General features: G+C 33.1%; 3 protein-coding genes and 1 long non-coding RNA gene across 7 annotated transcripts; 3 read left to right on the forward strand and 1 right to left on the reverse strand.

Annotated features, from left to right (window-relative positions):
* Positions 1-2,010: 2,010 nt before the first annotated feature.
* Positions 2,011-3,725, forward strand: LOC105960260 (mitochondrial zinc maintenance protein 1, mitochondrial-like; the record flags this gene model as incomplete). Its single annotated transcript, XM_088827177.1, has 5 exons — positions 2,011-2,242; positions 2,451-2,572; positions 3,203-3,271; positions 3,384-3,465; positions 3,600-3,725. Coding segments are annotated over 3 exons (381 nt in total), but the record flags the coding sequence as incomplete, so codon positions are not given.
* Positions 3,726-3,762: 37 nt separating this feature from the next.
* LOC148766373 (uncharacterized) lies at positions 3,763-4,520 on the forward strand. The gene is made up of 2 exons (XR_016034802.1): positions 3,763-3,848; positions 3,932-4,520. It is a non-coding gene; the product is annotated as an uncharacterized LOC148766373 (long non-coding RNA).
* A 1,876-nt stretch (positions 4,521-6,396) lies between these two features.
* Positions 6,397-20,025, forward strand: LOC105965798 (oligopeptide transporter 7). Of its 4 annotated transcripts, none has more exons than XM_088827175.1 (7): positions 6,397-6,695; positions 6,790-7,336; positions 7,833-8,402; positions 8,876-9,131; positions 9,227-9,409; positions 9,511-9,631; positions 19,416-20,025. In XM_088827175.1, the coding sequence occupies exons 1-7, from the start codon at positions 6,659-6,661 to the stop codon at positions 19,586-19,588; spliced, it is 1,887 nt and encodes a 628-aa protein (XP_088683301.1). In that variant the 5' UTR covers positions 6,397-6,658; the 3' UTR covers positions 19,589-20,025. The 4 variants fall into 4 exon arrangements, with proteins under 4 accessions (XP_088683301.1, XP_088683302.1, XP_012845808.2 ...); XM_088827176.1 differs by having other exon boundaries at positions 6,445-6,695; positions 6,761-7,336; XM_012990354.2 differs by lacking the exon at positions 19,416-20,025 and having other exon boundaries at positions 6,445-6,695; positions 6,761-7,336; positions 9,511-10,233.
* A 2,524-nt stretch (positions 20,026-22,549) lies between these two features.
* On the reverse strand, positions 22,550-23,577 carry LOC148766374 (ATP-dependent DNA helicase pfh1-like). Its single transcript, XM_088827260.1, has 3 exons — positions 23,499-23,577; positions 22,737-23,294; positions 22,550-22,686 (listed from the first exon to the last, which is right to left on the reverse strand). Exons 1-3 carry the CDS (start codon positions 23,575-23,577, stop codon positions 22,550-22,552), a joined length of 774 nt encoding a protein of 257 aa, XP_088683386.1.
* Between the last annotated feature and the right edge of the window lie 64 nt (positions 23,578-23,641).

Consider the following 23,641-nt stretch of genomic DNA (forward strand, 5'->3'; position numbering starts at 1 on the left):
TTAGAATTAGATGAATAAATTTAAAATCGGAAAAAATAAAAAAGGAACACACATATACCCTAAAATGAAGCATATGCCTCTTAATGGACAGAGAAATTTGATATCTGTTAAAGTTTGCATCTGAGTTCGAATTTCGGGGCTAAGTGCAACTATAACAAAATTTTGAGGTGAGAAGTCTCATTTTTTAATTTGTAGGGAGGAAAGTGCGAAAATTATAAATTTCTAGAAGACGAAGTGATTTTGTCCTTTATTTTATATTATTCATTATTTGTAAATAATTTTAAGTGATAAACTTAAAATATATATAAAAAATAACATATGTATCTTAAACATCAATCTTAAAATGTTTAAATTTAATTATTAACTATCTAAATAAATAGGGATTATTTGTCAAAAGCCCCCCATTACACAAGGCTAATTACAATAGATCCAATTTTTTTAGAACTATTTGAGATAAATCCATTTCAGCATTAAATAATAAAAAATAATAAATTATCACAATTTTACCCCTAACCTAAAGGTAACGTCTATTTTATGATTGGAAATAAAAAAATTAAAAAAGATTTGTAATATCTTTTCCTATTATATCGCAATTAATTACGAACCCTGCAATCATTCGTCAAGAAATCCTCATCGCAGCGGAAATATATCCGCAGCCGATCCTCCTCAACATCTCCGTCCGCCGCTCCTCCTCCCCGCCGCTGCCGGCCGCCACATCCGCGGCGAATTTCATCGTGCCTAATCATTGGGATGCCGACACCGTACTCTTTGTTGCTTACGGTAATTATTATTAATTACTCAATTTAATTAAACTAATTATATTGATAATATAATTATATGTATTTGGATCATGTGGTGCAGGAACGGTAATTATATAATTATTAATTACTCAATATATATAATTATATATATTGATAATATAATTATATGTATTTGCAAGTAATGGCAGAATTCGCATCTATCTTATGTTTGGTCTAGTAATTTTGATTTGCTTGAATTTAAATACTCCTTTAATTGAAAATTTTCAGACTTTTGTTACGACACGCTTTTGCTAGCTTCTCGAGTTTAATTATCCGGTGATTGATCGTCATTATTGTTGTTATTGTTTTGAATTCTCATTCAGGAAAATTGATATTGTTATAAGCCAGAAAATGGAGATCGGTAAAGCGATAAGAGAAAGTGACACTACTAGAAAAACTAGTTTCAGTGACCAAATTCTCAGCGACCATAACTAAATGGTCACTGAATGTTCATATTTAGTGACCAAACATAATTTTGTAGCAAAAGTGGGAAGGGTTAAATCTTGTTGCGACCAACGAACATTTGGTAGCTAAAAGTGGTCACTAATAGTGAGACATCTTGTAGCAACTAAAGTTAAAGTTTGTAGCGACAATTTTTATGGTCACTATAACTTAGTGTCAATAGTGACCAATTTAACATCAATTTTTTTTACGGTTGCTACGAGTCTTTAATTTAATTATTAACAACCATTTAATTGGGTTGCTAACAACCACTTGAATTTGGTTACTATGAATCTACTTGGGAAATCAAATCGATTTGGTCACTAGTTTAGTTATTAACCAAATCAAGAAATGAAAAGAAAATAAAAGAAAGATGGGGGGCGAAAATGCAAATAATGAAAAAATACAGCCATATCTTTCTTTCGTTTCTGCATCACAAAACATCTGTTACTCTCTCCGCTCTCTTTCTCTCGATCTCTACCAATTCTCGCATAATATTGCAGAAAATCAAGAAAAAATTATCTCTTAATTTATTCATTATGTTTGCACCAAAATCCCTCTTATCTTACCTCTTTTGTTTTCCCCAAAAGTATTCGCCTATTTCACCCAATTTCCCCAAGCCCTACTTCCTACCCTTATTCGAAAATTTTCGAATTCAATAAAGGAGATTCGGAAGATTTGATTACAGGAAAAGAATTGGGGATTTGAAAAGATAATTTCAGATTTGGGTTTTAAGGAAAAATAATAGTTTGGAGACCTTCGAGAATGAATCTCGTCGATCAGGGCATACAGAGCGGTGCTGAGAGCAACACGTCAGACTTTTGCCGGCGACACCATTATGCTCTGGGAGTCCGCCGCCGAAGCCCGGAAGAAATTCGAGGAGAACCGTCTCGTGACCTCCCCTGCCGATCTCAGCCGCCATCTCGAGGAGGCGAATGAGGCCACCCGCTTCATCTCAACCATGATCGTTCAGGCCAAGCTCAACGATCGCGGAGGTTACGGTATGACTAACAACAAACCCTCTTCTCCGAACTCCAACCCAATTCCCACCTCCATTTTCCCTTTTCCTTTTTTCTTTTCTTCTTATGATGTAATTGTGCACACCAGGTGTTTGTCAAAAGTTCTATTGGGCAAAACACTACTTATCATGGCTTATTATCTTAAAAAATGAACAAAAATTTGCACGCCGAAATTTGGTATGAAATTCAGCCTGCTCGCCGGAAAGGGAAATAAAATCTGCTACGCATCTGTTTTCGGAGCCAAAATCGAAGGGTTTGGAGTGTGAATTTGGGAATCATTCCTTCTCGAAACTCGGAGAGGACTCGAAAACTGTGAGAAAGTGTTTATTTGTTTCCAATTCGAGCACGTGTTATAGCCTTTTAGGGGTCGGAATCAGACGACAGCGAATCTGTCTAAAAACAGGGCAGTTTTGCCTAATCTTCATACGGAGCTGTTTTTGTTATGTTGGAGTTATAATTTAGGCTATGTGTCTTCTGATGTTTTGTATATTGAGTTTTGAGGTTTGATTTGGTATATTATTTGGTCGATTTGGATAACTCTACATATTGTTATGATTTTTCAAATAAACTGTGACAGCAAACAAGTTTGTCCAAAACAATTCTGGCAGTTTTCTGTATTCAACTTTTCGGACTGTTATTGATGTGTTATCTTAGTAATTGGGGGTTGGTATCACATCACAATTGTAGATAAAGTTGTGAACTTTTATTTGGTATATTGTTTTCCCAATTTAGATAAGCGTACGGTCTGCTACGATTTTTTGAAGAAAATGTGACAACAAATAACGTTGGTTTCTAGTTTAATGTCCATAGTTAGCATCTATCTGTGTCATTAGTTATTTGAGTCATTAGTTATTTGAAATTTGTCTTATGCACATTGAGCAACAAGTTTAAAGTAATGTGGTCGAAGGTGAAGCTTAAGAAACTAATGGATTCTTATTTCAGGTGTGTCATTCGTGGTTGTCTACCTAAGAAAATTTTGGTCTATGATGTTGCTTTTGGTGCTAATTCGAGGTGAGAAGACTTTGTTATTTGAGAAAGACTATGTTAGTTATTTATTCAAGTTATTGACCTAATTCATGTGACACGTTTTATTTTGATCAAGTATTACTATTGGGATTTGCAGAACGCAAAACATTACTCAAAACATTACTGTGGGAATTGAATGAGAAATTGATTTCAATTGGAAGAAACTTCTACACAAAAAGGTCGGTCCAATGTATTGAATTTTGTTCTTTGGTACCATATATTTAGGTTCAAGAGTGTTATTATTTTTTTTTTTTCTATGTAATATATTTATTGTTGTTTAATAGGAGAAAATATTATTTGCTATGATGTGCAGGAATTATACATAACATCATATGAGGGTATGTTAAGTAAATTTCTTGGTTGGACGATATTGAGTCAGTATTTGGTAATGTGTTGATCTCATCATTACAATTTTTTTTAAATATATTCAGTTCAATTTTTGTTCTCTCTTTTAATTTGTTAGTGCAAGAAGCTGACATAGAAAGTAGTATTAGCTTACCGGATGTTGCTCACGATTATACGAGATTTGTTTGTCGTGGATCCAGATCCAGGTATACCGAATGTACGTTATATAAAAATGAACCATAAAGTTTGTCAAAATTATTTCTGTACTTCTACTGATTGTGGATAAATTCTTTATATCAGGTAACTAGGTTGGTGGTCAATTGATGAAGGGAGTCAGGAGGAGCAAGCTCAGCTATATTGTGCATTGGAATCTAGGCGAGTTTTCTGAAATCAAAGTTCTGATCCATTTCATGCAATATTTCGTATTAATTATTTTTTAAGCTTCTTCAATTATTATACGAAGTAGAACAAATGAATTACAATTTCCGTCCTAACTAATAATTCTCAGGCAATGCATCACATTAAACACATGGACTGGACGACGTAAGTAGCTACTTATGCAAGAGCCCATATACATTATTGAATTATGAGTGCTACTAAGTGACAAATGATTGAAATTGATTCTATCATATGATTTCTTATTTTCTATTTGATTTTTTTTTCCCCTTTTTCAGGTTGGACTATTTGATGAAGTGAAAGAACGCGTTATCGTGGACGTCATATTTGTTGTCGCTTAACAATTTATGAAGTGGAATTTATTATGAAATAATTATTGGAATCTTTCTTATTATTTGGAATGATTGATTTATTATTGTATTGAGTATGGTAGATTGAAATTATAATATTCACATTTGATTGGTAATATGTAAATTTGCAATCTTTAGTTTTATTTTAATTTTTTTTTACAACCACTGTTACAAATAAACATTAATGATTAATGCAACCAATTAATTATTGGTCTGAATTGGTCAGTAAATTTAATAATTGTCGAAACCATGTAACAACTATTGCAACCAATAATATGGTTACTATATGTATATATTTTAGCAACCAACAGATATATTATTTATCAACCAACATATACGGTCACTATATGTATATTATGTAGCAACCAAAAAATGTGGTGGCCAAATATATATCCTATAGGCTATAGCAACAATAAAATATGGTCACTATACGTATATATCATTTAGCGACCAAAATTATATGGCCACTATATATGTTGCTATAGCAACCATGTTAATATTATTGCCACCATAAAATTTACATTAGCGAGTCAAAAAATGGTCGTTAATAATTATATTTTTAGTGACCATTATTAGTTCGCCGCTAAATCTCATCTTTTAGCGTCCAATTAATTTTCTTGTCACTGAGTACTTTTAGTAACTACCCTGTTGTGACCACCGGTGACCAAGCTTAATTTGGTCGCTAGAAGTTTTAGCTACCATTTTCTAACTTTTAGCGACCATACAATATCGTCACTAAAACCAAAATTTCTTGTAGTGTGATGATATAAGGTTGAATTTTTGTTCTTTTAAATTTGGTAATGTTTTTGTTCTTGATGATATTTTTTTTGACGAAATTGCTGATGGGCGGAAGAAGATGATGATTTTTTCAAATAGTTGTTTACGTTTCAAATAACGAGAAGAAGATGATTACACAGACTATGCTCTAGGGTTCATTCGAGAGAAGATGGTGTCCTTTATAGTGGTTTTATAGCTTCTTTTTCGCAGAATTTTTGATGTTTTCTTGTTAGAATTCATAGTGATTTTCGATGTTTATATAGTTGTGTATATAATGTGGTTTTCATGTTTATATAATTGTTTTATATCAAGTGGTTTTCATGTTTATATAGTTGTTTATACGGAGTAGTTTTCATAACGTCAGACTTTGTTTTTGATAAATTTATAGTGGTTTTCAACAATTTTATAGTGGTTTTCAATAATTTTTGTACAAATTTTTATTCAACTATATATACAGAGTGGTTTTTAAGTTGACATAGTTATTATAAAGAGTGGTTTTCAAGTTTACATAGTTGTTATACAGAGTGGTTTTCATGTTTATAGAGTGGTTTTCATGTTTATATAGAGTAGTTTTTATTTAAAAAAACTGAAAAGAAAATAAAAAAACCGATTTTTAAAAAACTTTGAAATAAAAAAAAATATGAAAAAACGAAAAATAAAAATAAAACCATTTTTTAAATTAAAATAAAAAACATGAAAAATATAAATAAGAAAAAAAATAATTTAAACTAAACAACCGAAAAAAAAAATAATAATATAATTACAAAATTTTATTTTAAATGGAAATAAAGAAAACCATTAAACAAAATAAAAAAGAAAAGGGAAAAAAAAACTGAATTAACGTGACGAGGGGAATAATTTTAGGAGAAGATTTGGGTGTAGATTATGGGTGTAATTTTTTTTAAATTAAATTATTATACTAATTAATAGTTAGTGGGGGCATATATGGTTTTTCAGACCCATTGGATTTATCTCAAATATCATTTATAAAAAAAGGATTTATCAAGAATTAAATTCCCAATGAAGGGTGTTTGGCATATTGCCCCAAATAAATAAGTGATTATACGTAAATTAATAAAAAATAACAGTTGTCTCAACAAAAATAGCAATTATCATGCAAACCCGGTTGGGGTTTCCAATTCTCCGGTTAAACCAGCAGTTTCTCGGTTTGTTTGCCTTCCAGCGCGGGTTTTGACGTTTTGCAGGTTTCTTTATCCAACCGAACCGGATTGGTTACCGGTTGAACCGGTCCGGCCCAAAACAAATCCAAACATTTGCCTATTGTATTATGCATCTAAATGAAAAAGGCATCCAAATGCATCCCCAAATCAGATTAAAAAAACAAAACCAATGGTGAAGGAATCTGCTTACGTCATCATTGACGTCACTTCCACGTGGACCTGTCCAATCTCTCTCTCCCTCCCCCGTTACTCTTTCACCACGTTCTGATTTATTATCCAAGCTGTGCGAGCGAGAGAGAGTGAGGAGAGAGAAAGAGAGAGAGATGATCGAAGATGAGGAAGAAATCTCTGCTCCACTCCGTAAGTCATCACTCTTCTCAATTTAGATTCAGTTGAATCCAATTTTGATCTCCTTTTTCCCTCAGCTCAAACAATTCTACTCCAAAATGTGCAGTTCGCCACCGGCCGCCGGAGGAAAACTCGCCGGTCGAGCAAGTGGCCATGACCGTCCCGCCGACCGACGACCCGACCCTGCCCGTCGTCACCTTCCGGATGTGGACCCTGGGCGCGGCGGCCTGCGTTCTCCTCTCCTTCCTCAACCAGTTCTTCTGGTACCGCCGCGAGCCCCTCTCGATAACCGCAATCTCCGCCCAGATCGCCGTCGTGCCCCTCGGCCACCTGATGGCGGCGGCGCTCACGCGGCGGGTGTTCTTCGAGGGCCGGAGGTGGGAGTTCTGCCTCAACCCGGGACGGTTCAACGTGAAGGAGCACGTGCTGATCACGATCTTCGCCAACTCGGGGGCGGCGAACCCTTACTCGATCCATATTGTCAGCGCGGTGAAGATATTCTACAAGCAGAGGTTGACTTTCTGGGTGGCGTTGGGGGTGGTTCTCACCACTCAGATATTGGGCTTCGGTTGGGCCGGGCTTTTCCGGAGGTACCTTGTCGAGCCCGCCGCCATGTGGTGGCCACAAAACCTTGTTCAGGTGTCTCTCTTCAGGTGTGATTCGATTCAGCCTATCTCTCTCTCCTTGTAGCAGATATTGTATGTCTTTGTCAACATTTATATATGGAAAGCATTCAATAGTAATTTTGGGCTTAAATGTTCGTAAAGATGGTTTAACTGTTCTCTCATTAATGGCAATTTCGACATCTCGGCAATTTGCTTTTCGACTTTTCGTTGTTACTTGAGCATTTGTATCCTATAAAAAAGCACAATTGGTTTCCAACTTTCCATAAACTGTAGAAATTTATACATCTTGAAATTGTTAATGCAAAGTTTGTTGCACTAGTCGGAGATCAGGTTCGATTCGTTTAATTAAAGAAGTTGTTTGGCCTTAGAAACGGAAACCTCAACTGAATTCGTAACAGATAAAATGAAGTGAAATAAATTCGGTTTTGAAGTACATAGGTATTTCAATCTGCCTTCACACTATCGCAGCTCCGAAATTTGATTGTTCTAGTCTCATTAACCAATCTCGTTTTCTAAATTGCAGGGCACTTCACGAGAAAGAAGTAAGAGCAAAGGGTGGAGTGACACGAAATCAGTTCTTCCTAATCGCCTTTCTTTGTAGCTTCACTTACTACGTATTTCCAGGGTACCTATTCCCGAAGCTCACTTCAATTTCATGGCTTTGCTGGATATTTTCTTCTTCGGTCCTTATCCACCAGCTCGGTTCTGGGCTCCACGGTTTAGGAGTTGGTGCTATTGGTCTTGATTGGTCAAGCATATCGTCTTACCTCGGTAGCCCGTTAGCCAGCCCGTGGTTTGCTACTGCTAACATTGCCGTCGGATATTTTGTTTGCGTGTACGTAATTGCACCTACAATGTACTGGCTCAATGTGTACGAAGCCAAGACCTTCCCCATATTTTCCGATGACCTGTTTACATCGAACGGGCAGAAATATAACATCTCGGCGATTATAGATTCGAACTTCCACATCGATTTGGACGCGTACGAGCGTGAAGGGCGTCTCTATCTCAGCACGTTCTTTGCTATGACGTATGCTTTTAGCTTCGCTTGTCTCACTGCCACCATTGTTCATGTCCTCCTTTTTCACGGAAGGTGAGTTGAAAATAATAGCTCGGGTAGTGATTCATGCTTTCAATAGTATATGTTTTTGTTTTTTTTTTTTCCGAAAAAAGATGGTTTTTTCTGCATATCGTTATGTATTTGCTACGAAGCTCAAGAATATGCCCTTTTAAGTAATAAACTCCGATGTACTGTGTCCAAGAACTTTTAAGCTGATCGATTTTTTTCTACAACTTATATAGTTAGTAAACATCACGTATAAATAAAAACGTTTTATGCTGTAGTCTGTCATTAACCTGGACTAGTTATTGTCGACTTATCTCTTAAATAGAATACGAATAAACGAAGTCTCGTTTTTTAGCAGAGTTTTCTTCATACTGCTTTTTCGAGTTCCATAAATGTATCTGTTAGGTTCGTCACTACAGTAAAAAAAGTAGGCTTCAAGTTTACTTTGCATAAGATATTTCATTGGGCTCTCGTTAACCGACAAATCATTGTTAATTCAGGGACCTGTGGATGCTGAGCAAGTCAGCTTTCAAGGAGAAGAAGATGGATATACACACGAAGCTTATGCAAAATTACAATCAAGTCCCTGAATGGTGGTTCCTGTGCATTCTTATGATAAATATAGCCGGCACCCTCCTTATCTGTCACTTTCAAAACGACCAACTCCAGTTGCCGTGGTGGGGTGTCTTATTAGCTTGTGCTCTCGCCTTCATTTTCACTCTCCCCGTTGGAGTCATCGCTGCCACCACAAACCAAGTGAGATTCTATACGTCTCGTTTGGTTGGTCAAATATATGTCATGATTAATTAAATAATTAGTTAACATTAAATCGAACGCTGTTTTATGATTAGACACCGGGACTGAACGTGATCACAGAGTACATAATCGGGTACTTGTATCCGGGATATCCAGTTGCTAACATGTGCTTCAAAGTATACGGCTACATCAGTATGAAACAAGCACTCATATTTCTCCAAGACCTCAAACTCGGACACTACATGAAAATACCCCCGAGAGCAATGTTCATGGCCCAGGTTTATTTTTCATTAAATTAAAAATTTCGTTTTCTTTCCGACATAGAAAAAATAGGTTCATTTTCATTTTTCATTGTAATATATATTTAATATTCTATCAGGTAGTCGGCACTCTAATATCATCACTGGTACATCTCGGGACTGCTTGGTGGCTAATGGACACAGTACCCAACATATGTGACAGGTCAGTGCTGCCCTCGGGCAGCCCGTGGACCTGCCCGGGCGACCATGTATTCTACGACGCCTCTGTTATATGGGGTTTGATCGGGCCCGAAAGAATATTCGGAGACCTGGGTTACTACTCCGCCATAAATTGGTCTTTTCTGCTGGGGGCGGTGGCCCCCATTCTCGTTTGGGTCGCGCACAAGGCGTTCCCAAACCAGCAGTGGATTAGGCTGATTACGGTCCCCGTGCTTTTGGTGTCGATAATAAACATGCCACCGGCAACTACGGTTAATTACAATAGTTGGATAATCATAGGTTTCTTGTCGGGTTATGTGGCGTATAGATACTATCGGGATTGGTGGAGTAGGCACAATTATGTGTTGTCGGGTGCACTTGATGCGGGATTGGCATTCATGGGTGTGCTGCTATATCTGTGCTTGGATATGGCGCATGTTAGCCTTGAGTGGTGGGGGAGTGTTAGTGATGGTTGCCCTTTGGCTACTTGCCCTACTGCTAAGGGTATTGTTGTCAAAGGGTGCCCCATTTTTTGACTTCTTTTTAAGTAGATATTGTTAGTTGATGTTTGATGTATTGTATTTGTAAAATATGATATTGGTTTTTCATAATTAGAAAAGTGTATGTGCTTTGTGATGCTCTCATTACCCGATTCATTTCCAAATTGTTAGTTGAAAATTCTCAATTTTGCTGATGTGTCTGATTTGACTACTACAGTAAAAAATATCTCAAATAAAATATGAAGTATGTACATACGTATTTTATTTCAAATTCGTTTTTTACATTTCATTAATATTAATATTTCCGGGCATGGTTGTACATATCGAAGTGACTTTCTTGGGTTATGGGATTTTCGGCATAATAACAAATCATAGGCCAATGTTTGAAATAATTTTGGAAGTTATTTTTTTTTTTATTTTGGGGAAATATATTTTGAGAGAATAATTTGAGAATAAAAGTGATGTTTGATTATGGTTATTAAAAATTCACGATATAAGATTCATCTTAGGATTCCGTTCTTTAAATTCACGATGATGATGATGATGATGATGATGATGATGATGATGATGATGATGATGAAAGAAGAAGAAGAAATACACTTTACCCCTTGTACTATACACTATGTAACACTTTCACTGCGTACTTTGAAAAATACACTTACACCCCTCAACTTAACGATTAATCTATTTTATTACTAAGAGCAACTCAAACCCATTGTTATCAAATACTTATTTGATAGCCAGGATTATACTTTGATATATCTATACAACCAGTGAACTCCAACCACAAGTATCAAAAAACAATTATCAAACACATTTATGATTATTTATATATTATTTATCTTTTAATCCATTTTAAATTACCATACAAATCGATTTACTATCCTCAAAATTAATATTAATTAAGTTTTTACCTTTTCAAAATATAAAAAAAAATTATATATACATTGAGATTCTTTTTTTTTTTTTTTTTACGTGGAACTTTGTTGTAGCTGATCTAGAGAAAAAAATAAATTATGTTAAGATATTTTTTAGATTTTTTTTTCAGTGAAATTTGTTGAAAACGTAGAGAATTTAATTTTATTATGTTGAGATTTTTACGTAAAGAAAAAAAAAACTCAATTCTGTTGAGATTTTTCTTTTTTCACGTGCTCCTATTTTTTAGGAGAATATTTGATAATTATTTATTTGGGATGTATTTTTACTTCCCGATGAATGAGTTATCAAAATAAAATTCTAGTTTAATAACCCCATTGGAGGAGAAAGTTTTTAAATTGGGGAGTCAAATGAAGGTTAAGGGGTTTGATAACCCATTTAGAGCAACTCCAATGGGAGATATCAAAATGGAGCATTAAATATTCATTTGATACTTGATATAATACTTTGATACTTCTTGAAAAAAAATTCACTCCAACCACGAGTATCAAATAGATTATCAAATTTTAAATATATGAATAATTATTTTTTTAAATGCCATGTGTCAAATTGTGATAGGTTAATGGAGTGGTTATATTTTTGATACCTCATTTTCCAGGGAGTATTTTTGCACCTCGGGGTAGTTGAGTATCAAAATAATTCTCCATTTAATGCCTCCATTGGAGAAGAATTTTTTTAATTTTAGAGCATCAAAGTGGTAGTTTTTTAGTTTGATACCTCATTTAGTGCCTCCATTGGAGTTGCTCTTAATAACCCCGCGCTGGAGTTGCTGTAACAGTGTCAGTAGTAACAAAATAATTATAATTTTATCATCAAATTAAATGTACTTTTTAATAGGTGATAAGAAATGACACATTGCTTTCATTAAAAAAAATATATTTTTGCATTGTGAATAATATATTAAATAAATATTTAATATGTATAATTTTTTAAATATTATATTAAAATATTGACTGAGTAAATATTTATATTAAAAAATGTAATTCTACATTAACATTAATGATATAGTTAATGTTTTATTGTATTTATTTGTAACATCAAAATTTATTTAACTTGTCTTTTCATTTAGGATTAACTATACGTAATTTGATTTTACAAATAAATAGTATTTTTAATGTGCATGTTTGATGAGTTAAATAATTTCATCTAATATATGAAAAATTATACTCTCTAAATATTTTTTATTTAAATATTTAACTAGTAAATTTTTTTAAATCCAAAATTAAAAAAATACTATCTTAAATATTTATTTAATTTATTAAAGTACATGTAATATTTTTAAGGGGGTTTTTGTTCATAAGTCTCTAACCAAACATCTTTATTCTTCTAGGTTTAGGGGTTATATCTCTTTCACCGATAAGCCCATCCTTTTAATATTTATTATAAATAAAGGAAACATTCATGTATATGACAATATTACTCCCAACCCTTTATACCCAATTCTTAATTGTAACCCCAATTTAATCAATTTTGTCCACAAAAATCCAATTTTGACCACAAAATCCAATTTTGATTTTTTTTTCTTCCGGATTTTTTCACCGGTCTGTGGCGTTGATTTATTGTTTTATTATTTTTTTTCTGGTCTGTTTTTTTCCGCCGCCGGATTTCGGCGTTGACTTTTTATTAATGTTTTTTTTTGTTTGTTCTTTTTTTGTTTTTTTTTTTTTTTTTACTTTTTTACGTCTGCCGCTAAACGTTGACTGTAATTGTGCTGTCACTGACAGTAAATTAACGTAATTATACTGACAACGGCAGTCAATTAATGTAATTGTACTGCCGTTGACAATACATTTATGTAATTGTTATGCCGTTGACAGTAAATTAACGTAATATTATTATTATTTGTTTGTTTTTTTTTGTATTTTGTTTGATTTGTTGACAAGTCAACGTAATTATATTACTGTCGTTGACAGTAAAATAACTGTAAACACAATAATATTACTTTCAACAACATCAATATTATTTTTTTTTTGGGTTTTTTGTTTTATTTGAGTTATTCACGGAGTAACGTAATAATATTACTGTCTATTATTGTAATATTACTGTAAACACAATAATATTACTGTGGTTGACGGTAATATTACTGTTGTTATAGTAATATACTAATATTGCTGTCAACCATATCAATATTATTATTATTTTGTTTGAATTTTTTTGTTTGTTTGAGTTATTCACGGAGTAACGTAATAATATTACTGTCTATTATTGTAATATTACTGTGGTTGACGGTAATATTATTGTTGTTATAGTAATATAACTGTCACTCACTGTAATATTAATTATTTTGGCTTTTTATTATCTTTACATTTGTTGAACGCTCAACATAGTAATATTACTCTATTGCACAATAATAATGAGTTTTGTTGTATTAATATTACTGTGCTAGAGAATAATATAGTAATATTACTGTGTTAAACTGTAGTATAGTTAATTTTTACTGTGTTTGACAGTAATATAGTTAATATTACTGTCAATCACAGCAATATTGTTGTTTAAATGAAAAAAAAAAATGTTACAAAAAGAGGAAAAAAAAAATCGAAAAAGTCAACGCTGGAAACCGGTGGTTGAAAAATTAGGAGGAAAAAAAAAAATTCAACCCCGGAGACCGGCGCCTGTCGAAACCGGCGAAAAAATCCGTAAGAAAAAAAAAGTCAACGCCGGAAACCGGCGACAAAATTCAGTAGAAAAAAATAAAAAAAAAAGTCTACGCCGGAGATCGGCTGTGACGGACGAATTTGTCCATAAAAATGTGTTTTGGGTCAAAATTGAATAATTTGTGAAATTTGGGGTCAAATTAAGGTCAAATTAAATTAAAGATGAATTTGGGGCATATTAAAGTATGAAGGGCTATTTTAGTCTTTTAGAAAAATCTGGACCATGTGTGGACTTATTTGTAAAGTAGTTTTTTATCCGGATCTCTTTACGAATAAGTACCCATTGATGGGTTTATTTGTAAAGACCCCATTTTTTAAATACGTAAAATGTGTCATTTAGTAAAGATTATTAAAAAAATATTAAATTTATTTTTACTACTAACGTCGTTAAGAGTCAAATAGATTAACCATTAAATTGAGGGGTAAATGTATTTTTCATAGTACTAGGGGTCAATGTTACACAGGGCATATTACAAGGGGTAAAGTATATTTTACCCTAATAACAATTGAAAATATATAAATGTTAAACTCAGGAACTATTTTGGAAAGAGTTTAAAAGTTGTTTTCACCGATAAATATTCTAGAATCTAGCTCATATTTTTTACGAGAGTTTTAACAGATTTTTTTCAACAATTAGATATTTTAGATGTCCATAATCCATTTAATGAAATGAATGATACAAATAGATGGAAAATATTTGTCTTTTAACACATAACTCATTTTGACATAATAATAATAATAATACATTTTAGTTGTTAATTTATGTTAGATATAGTTTTAAAATAAAAATGAGAATTTTTCTCTCTTGTGAGATCAAGGCTTCGCGTAATCCATTGATGTGCACCTAAAAGTCCAATAATCAGTATCAATCAACATCATTCAAAGTAGTAGCATTCAGGAATCCCCTTCAAAAAAATCAAAAAAGAAATTCACTCGATTATACTTTATCAAAATCGTGCTCCTATGGCCCAACAAGTGAGCTCTCTAAGCACTAGTTAAACTTTCTTGGAGTCCGCACCTTCTTGTGTGACTATAGTTTCAAGTCAAAACCCGTTCAGTACATTGGTTACGTTGATCATCACTCTATTTCTGGCATAATTCTTTGACATCTAATTCTAACGCCCACTACACCGTTATGGTGAATTTTGTTTTAAATAATTCAAAAGAGAAATATTCAAAGAAAGATTTTCTTTAGTTGATAGTGATTCTATTTTATTAACAAAATATTAATATACATTATAAGTTTGTATTTTCAGTATACATTATAAGTTTGTATTTTCAGTTTGACTACACGTCTTGTCTTGGAAAACAAATTGTAACTGCTACAATTAGTTTATAATTTATTAGTATAATTTAAACTTTGAAATTACATAATGAGTTTAGACTTTAGGTTTTTAGGTTTTTTTCTCTCTATTGTTTTACCAGATTAAATCTTTATTTGCTTTTATGGATTTGATTAGCGAAATACAATGTTATAGAAAAAAGATTTTTGTTTATTTTATGTATTTTTTTTGTTTTTTGTTATAGCTTGCAATAATAAAAATATAGTTGTTATTATATTTTATTTATACTAATTATAATTTTGTATATCATTCAGCTTTACAACATATTTTTTGTCGGGCCAAGGAATGAGGGCCTTGGGGGCGAGGGATTTCGCGTTTTGGTGCAAACTTTACAACATATTTTTAGTTTCAATATCTTAGAAAGTATTTTTTTTTGGTATTTGGCAAATTTGATTTTTGGTTCGCTATTGTTTTCATCACTAAGTATTGATTTGTAAAAGAAAAAAATTAGATAAATATTAACTTAATTGCTTTTTTATCAATAATTTTTTATGAAATATTAATTTAAAAAAATAGTTACAAAACAAATTTTGATTTCTTTCATAAGAAAAATACGATGGTATATTTTATGCAATGGAAAGTAAATTTCTTCAGATTTTCTTATTGAAAAGTATAACATATATACATATAAATAAATGAAAATGTTAATTCCACCCACCCCACCCCCATTTTGATGTCATTGATAGGATTGAAGATTGGAACATTTTTTTTTCTTTCTATTTTCACCTATTCGAATTCAAAAATCAAATTTGGAACAATAGTTTTCAACATGAATTCTAAAATTCTGCTTTTTTAATTTTTCAAAATTATTAAAAATATTTATGAGATTCCAATTTTCAGATTTTAAGTTCCGAAAAAAAAAAAAAAATTCAAATACTACACTCCAAATATCGAGGATCGAGTTTCCCTCCAAAATTGTCCAATCCATCGGCCACACAATCTACTTTTTTTTTATCTACTTATTTTTATAAAGAAGATGTCAATTTATGCAACCAACCAATGAATTACCTGTTATAGCAGGTCATAGAACCAAAACTCTCGTAATTTTATAACGTATTGACCTAAAATGTTAAATGGGGTGGACTAAATATCGACTTAAAATCCCATTTTGCCTTCAATCTTATTCTTAGTTTCTTTCTATTCCTCACCAGTCACCACCATCGCCGACAAACATTTAAACGACATTTCAATAATTCATTAAAATTCAATTTTTAATTGAAAAAATAATGAATAATTGTTTATTCCCCCAAAAATGATCTTTTCAACTCCCAGTTATATATTCCCAAAATTAATAATTTATGTCTTATATAGATTAATTATAATAAAGGGCTAATTTGTTAGACCCGTAAACTCAAATTGTCTTTAAGTTAGGATATACCAACTTTTGCAATTTGTTAAAAAATTGTGTTCTTCAGACTCCCCACACTCCGTCAGATCCCAACTCCGTTCAATTTCGTCAAATCAATCCCATTCCTACTCCCCGCCGATGTCATCGTTGAAAAGTTCTGTCACACAGCCACACAAACATAATCACACACCTACATATGCACATACGCAACCACACACACGCACACACATACGACTTTGGTTACACTCATTCATCTCCGTTGTAACCTAATAATCATAGAAATCAAACCGAAAAAATATTAAGAGTTGTTTGGTGATGGTGATGATGATAGTAATGTTGGTGGGGATGTACGGACCCGAAATTTAATTTTTTTCTTCACCTTATTTAACTAAGCTGTGTAACTAAACTACGCAAATAAGTTATCTAAGTTGTGTATATGCTGTGGGAAACATCTATTCTTATTTTAGTTTTTTCGTCACTGTATTTTGACTCAATTGTTGTTTATTAATATAATTAAGTTGTGCAAATCACCGCGTTGATGTTACTGTTAGTTTTCCTAAGCGATTCCGTTAGAGGGGAGCGTACAGGGACTTTTAGCAAAATGCAAAATGCAAAATGCACGTGTTCTTATAGTTATAGAGAATATTTTTGAGGAACCTACAACTAATTTTTCCATTAATAAAAATAGTATACATGCGAAATAGGAATTTTGGGATGGTAATTTCAGTTTTAAGCAAAATATAGTAATTTATTTAATTTGCTGAGCTAAATGAGAGACTAGGAGAGTAAAAATAACACACCTCTGTCAAATATCATACCGGGGCTGCATGTTGGTCGAAAACCTACACGCAAGTGCACGTATCGTACAAGTAATATAGTGGACAATTAAGTCCGGATATCGAACCCACAGGGAATATTTAATTATATAATCCTAGACGCTAAATTCTACCAATTATTATCAAGCCCACCCTACACAGTCGACTTTAGAGAGAATTAACTAAAATAAATTAAAAAGCAAATTAAAACGACAAAGCAAGAAAGCAAATTAAACACGAAGATTTATCAGAGTAAACAAGCCTAGGATTTTATTCTTCCCCCTATGTGATTATTATTCCCCCAATTCCTTCAATTATGCAAGCAATTAACCCGGATTATTAACCTGAGATGCTAAAATAATCATAACCCGCTTCCGCGTGTATTACAATTCTAATATTCTAGATTCAATTACTATATTCCTATGCAATTAATTCTAGAACACAGCATTAAGCACAAATCTCAATAATGGCTACCTAAGAGATTAACTATATTCCTATGTTAATACCACAAAGGCTCTTCTACCACAGTTCTAATTATTAACCCGATCTTCCGATTCATGCGATTAACAATAACATAAAAGCGCATAAAGTGGCCAGTTTCATGAACTTAATAAAACAAGTAGAAGAAATAATCCGGAATTAAAACTTGCATAAAATCATAGAAAAGGGTTCATAAATCCGACATAGGGTTCCAAATAAAATCCTAGAAATAAGAAATTTAGCTACTCATGATTAAAGGAAAAACACAAATAAAATAAGTCATAAACGATAAATCTATGCTTAGAGTCTTCGAATTCTTCGTCTTCGTTATTGCTTTGTTGCTCTCCAAATTGCGTAAAAAAGATATCTAATTGTGTGCTTGGCTTGGTCTTATATAGGGTGAAGAAATTGGGGAAGAAGGCAGTTTCCTTGTGCAATTAAAATTCCTTTAATGCGCAACTTCGGAGTCTCGGACGGGGGTCCCACAATTTGAACTAAAACTGGGACGGGGGTCTCAGCTTTAAATCTTCAGAATTTTGATATTTTCACTTTTGACCCATATTTTCGCCAAAATTGCAGTTTTGACCCCATACTTTTCCAATTCTTCAATTTGTACCTAAAATACAATAAATCAACTTTTTAAGCACCAATTATCGTTAAAACACACCAAAAGCTCAAATAAAAAGATACGATAAAGTGTAAAAATATACACTTAACACTGCACATAGAACTAAGCTGGTAAATGGATCACGAATGGATCAATTCGACCGGGTTCAACCGGATTTTTATATTTTTTTAGCATGCTTTTGTTTGTAAATAGATCTAGGAACTGCTTGGTGGCTAATGGACACAGTACCCAACATATGTGACAGGTCAGTGCCGTCCTCGAGCAGCCTGTGGACCTGTCCGGGCAGTGGCAAATCCATGATATTTGCCAATAGTGTACGAAATTAAAAGTTTGGGGGTTCGGGGGCAGCGGTTGGGTAAAAGTTTATGGGGGGTTCGGGGGCAGCGCCCCCGAATTTTTTGAATACTATACACATTAAATAATAAAAATATGTAATATTTTCAAATTTAAAAGGGATTATTTTATAAATTTTGGGCTAATTTTTTAAATATTTAAACATAAAATTGGTGAAAATATTAAAGGAGTGGTAAAAATATTAAAGTTGCAAGTGACAAGATGTGTATTTCATTAGCATATTTTGAATTTTCAATATATAAAAAAAAAAAAAAAAAAAAACCTCATACGGTAAATAAATTAAAGTTTCAAATAGCAAAATATACGTTTTGTTAGGAGATTTTGATTTTTTTGAAATATGAAAAAATACCCTCATGCATATTCAAAAAAATTGAAAACAATTGAAATATAGTATGTAATGGAAATTAAATCTTGTACGGGTAAAAAATTTCAACCAAATAACTACAAGCCAATTTTGAAAGTTAAGTAATATACAGAAAAATTAGAATTTAAAAAGGAATATATACACAAAAATTAGAAAAAGGAATATATACAGAAAAATTAGAAAAAAAAACAACAAAATAGAGGGGTCTTGTCTCTACAGGGTTGAGGACGCTGGACCTCTTTGGTATTAAAGACAGAACTCTACCAGTTCAGCTACAACATTACACGTCAAAATTACATATTTAAACTTATATATTAGGTAAATATATAGAGAAGATTTTTCTTTTAAATCCAAGGCGTGCAGTTGCAAACCCTTGGACCACACTGGATACGCCAATGTGCCAGAGCGACCATGTATTCTACGACGCCTCTGTTATATGGGGTTTGATCGGGCCCGAAAGAATATTCGGAGACCTCGGTTACTACTCCGCCATAAATTGGTCTTTTCTGCTGGGGGCGGTGGCCCCCGTTCTCGTCTGGGTCGCACACAAGGCGTTCCCAAACCTGCAGTGGATTAGGCTGATTACGGTCCCCGTGCTTTTGGTGTCGATAATAAACATGCCACCGGCAACTACGGTGAACTACAATAGCTGGATAATCATAGGTTTCTTGTCGGGTTACGTGGCGTATAGATACTATCGGGATTGGTGGAGCAGGCACAATTATGTGCTATCGGGTGCGCTTGATGCTGGATTGGCGTTCATGGGTGTACTGCTTTATCTGTGCTTGGATATGGCGCATGTTAACCTTGAGTGGTGGGGGAGTGTTAGTGATGGTTGCCCTTTGGCTACTTGCCCTACTGCTAAGGGTATTGTTGTCAAAGGGTGCCCCATTTTTTGACTTGGTTTTTAAGTAAATATTGTTTGTTGATGTTTGATGTTTGATTGTATTGTATTTGTAAAATATGATATTGGTTTTTGATAGTTAGAAAATTGCATGTGTTTTGTGATGCTCTAATTCAAGGCATCATAGTATCGCTGTATCATTTGGCAATCATTTTGATACATTTCCAAAATTGATACTTGAAAATTCTCAATTTTGGTTATCTTGTTTGATTTGACTACTACAGCAAAAAAATAAAAAATAAAAGAAAACTCTCCCATAAAATATAAAGTATATAAATATGTATTTTATTTCAAATTCTTTTATCCTTTTTATTAATATTAACATAGCATTTGCAGGCATGGTTATACGTTTCGAAGTTACTCTCCCGGATTATGGGATTTTCGGCATAATAACGAATCACAAGGCAATTTTTGGAATGATTTTGGCTGTTATTTTCATTTTATTATGGAGAAATATTTTGGAAGAATAATTTGAGAATAAAAGTAATATTTGTGATACGTGTATAATTTAATTAGTTAGTTATCAGTGAGTTAATTGGTAAATTAGTAGTAATTTGTTAGTTAGTTATCAGTGAGTCGTGGGTAAGTTAGTAGAATTAGTCATTATCTATTAATTGTATAAGTTGACTCATACTTTATATATTTTTTGCATGTTTTTAGTGGATATTTAATTGGTTAATTGTTAGTATTATAAAATAGATTAAACATGGAATGGAATCAACTTCTTATCTCTTTCTTATTGTCTTATATATTTTTACTAGTATCTCACTCGTGCGATGCACCGTGTCAAATTCAAGATTTAAATTTGATTCAACAAAACATGATTAAAAAGAGACACTCTATTTCCACCGCCTTTTTATCTCCTCTCACCACCATAATATTTTTTTATGAAAATCTTATAATAAATGTCCGAAATACCCTTAAACAATAAAATTATCTTGTTCCACCACCGCAGTCAATATTATTTCTCTCACGGTCCACACCCATTCTTCTGTTACGTATTTTTCTTGCCAAACATAATTTTTGTAAACCCTAGCTCTCCAATTTCTCAAATATATTAAAATATGGTATAATATAGAAAGAGAATGATAACTCTGAGATGTTGAAAATATATCCAAAGAGGTAAACTTATCAAATATTTTGTCAATTTATTCGATTTATGTAACAATATTCATATATGTAGATTCAGTAGATGATAACCGAAAATAACTATCATATTTTGGCCAATATCAACCGAAATGTGAAAGAAATTTCAATCTATATCATATAAAATTGGGTTAAACATTCGGTAAATATTGATTGAATTTGACAACGTTTCTTCTTTCTTCCGGAGTGACAATAGTAGCAAAGGTTCCCATAAAGAAATACTAATAGATCACTCAATTGTATTTACAAACTATGATACATTCCTTACGAGATGCATTGATTACATGGGCACGTGATGTTGGTAGACAATATGTAATGGTTCTGACAATTAAAGTTTCTGACAACGGGAACAATAGGTGTCGACGACCATTTGTATGTGAGCGTGCTGGAATTTATCGAAAACATATTGTACGTGAAGGAGGAGGAAAACGTAAACGCGGTACAGGTTTGAAAAAAAAATGGATGTCAGCTCGATTGAAAGGGCAAAAGTTAGGTATGATTGGTAAAAAAATGAGGTGGGAGTTTGACTGTTATATGTGGTGTTCATAATCATGGGGATTTCAAGGATGTGGAAGGACATTTCTTTGTGGGGAGATTGTCCACTCATGAGATGACTTTAGTTGAAGATATGTTGAAGGGGTTGGTAAAGTCTAAGGAGATCTTGGCAACATTCAAACAAAGGGATAAATCAAATGCCACTATCTTGAAGACATTGTATAATGTTTGTCACATGATGCAGTATAATTAGAAAGCACACAAATGGAATTTCTAATGGGAAAATTAGTTGAAAACAATTATATTCAGTGGCATTGATCATGTAAGAAGACAGATGAAGTTACTGACATGTTACGGACACACCCCACTAGTATTAATCTTGTACGTAACTTTCCATACGTGACATGTACCGCTATCGTCTTCCATTACTTGAAAGTGTGGGTATTACATCTACACATAAGATATTTTCTGTGGCATTCGCATACTTGAAATCAGAGAGGGCATTAACAACACTTCAGACGGTCATGAAAGGTTGTCCTATGCGTATTGCTATTGTCACTGATCGATACTTGGGAATGATGAAGGCTATAGCGATCATATATCCTACTAGTCGTCATATGATATGTCGTTGGCACATCAACAAGAACTTAAAAGCAAATTGTAAGAAATGTGGGATTCATTTGAGTCAGAGTGGAGCATTCTTATTAAACAAGAGAGCGAGGAGTTGTTTAACTCCAAGTTAGCTACATTAAAAATTAAATTAATAGACTATCCTGATGTCTTATCTTACATTAAACCTACATGGTTAGACCCTTATAAGGATAGATTTGTATCGGCGTATACTGACACGTGCATGCACTTGGGATTGTACACATCAAATAGGTATGTTATATATGAATTACTTGAGTAGTGATAAATGTAAACTTTGTTTAAATTTCTCACGTTATTATACGTTTATAATAAGGCTGAGAATTCGCATGCTAGCCTTAAACGTCAGTTGGTATCTTCTCTAGGAACTTTTATGATAGTTGGTCTAAAATTAACAAATTGTTGTTGCTGCAACAAACTAAGATTAAGGCCTCGTTCCAGAAAAGCAAATACCATTACCAACATTGTTTCAAGTTCAGTATCTATAAAGAGCTTCGATGCTTTATAATAGTTAAAATACTATTCTTCATACCTGCATTTAGGACTTCTTTGTAAATCACATTTCTTGTGAAAATGTTTTGTCTATCATTTGAGGGATCCGGTTTGATTAAATCTCTAGTGGTAGCTGAAGAATTTCCTCTTGATAGAGCTACGTATAATTGGCCATGAGAAAATACTGGCGGAGGCAAATAAACTCCTATATTAGGAATTGTTTGGCCCTGTGCTTTATTGATTGTCATTGCGAAGCAAAGCCTGATTGGAAATTGCTTTCGCTTAAATTTGAATGGATATCCTTCATTTTCAGCTGGTGAAAGTGGTATTCTAGGTATGAATACGTGCTTGCCGGTATGCTGACCATAAACGATTTCTGCATCAATCACATTGTCTTTAAAATTCTTACACACCATTTGTGTGCCATTGCATAAGCCATTTGATGGATCCAAATTCCTTATTAGAATAATTGAACAGTTTCTCTTCAATACCAACTTATGCGGGGGCAAACCATTTGGAGTCAGAGAATTGAGAAACTCCTCTTCATAATTATTGTTTGTATCATCCATAGCTTCATCGAAACTCCTGAATGTCTTTGCTTCTCCCGGAAACATATAAATAACTTTTCATTCAATTTATCAACATCTTCATTTTTTTGCTGCTAATATTGCCCGAGTTGTCATGTAAGCAGACGATTCCACATTTTGACTAAGATTTGGAAAAATTGCAGCAATAAGATGTTGGATTGAATGCTCTTCATTGTCATACTTGATTGTCATTTGTTCTGGAATTTTAATGTTACCTTCGACATCAATTGGTTCATCTCCATTTCCAACTCGAAGTAAGAACTCACTGAATCTTGGATCACTTTGCGCTCTCATATTTTTTGACAATGTGATTTTTTTCATTTTGTTCCATAGCAATGAACTCACCAAACTCGCCGAG

Source organism: Erythranthe guttata, chromosome 12 (assembly GCF_056151865.1).
Source record: "Erythranthe guttata isolate IM_541 chromosome 12, IM_541, whole genome shotgun sequence".
NCBI classification, from domain to species: Eukaryota; Viridiplantae; Streptophyta; class Magnoliopsida; order Lamiales; family Phrymaceae; genus Erythranthe; species Erythranthe guttata.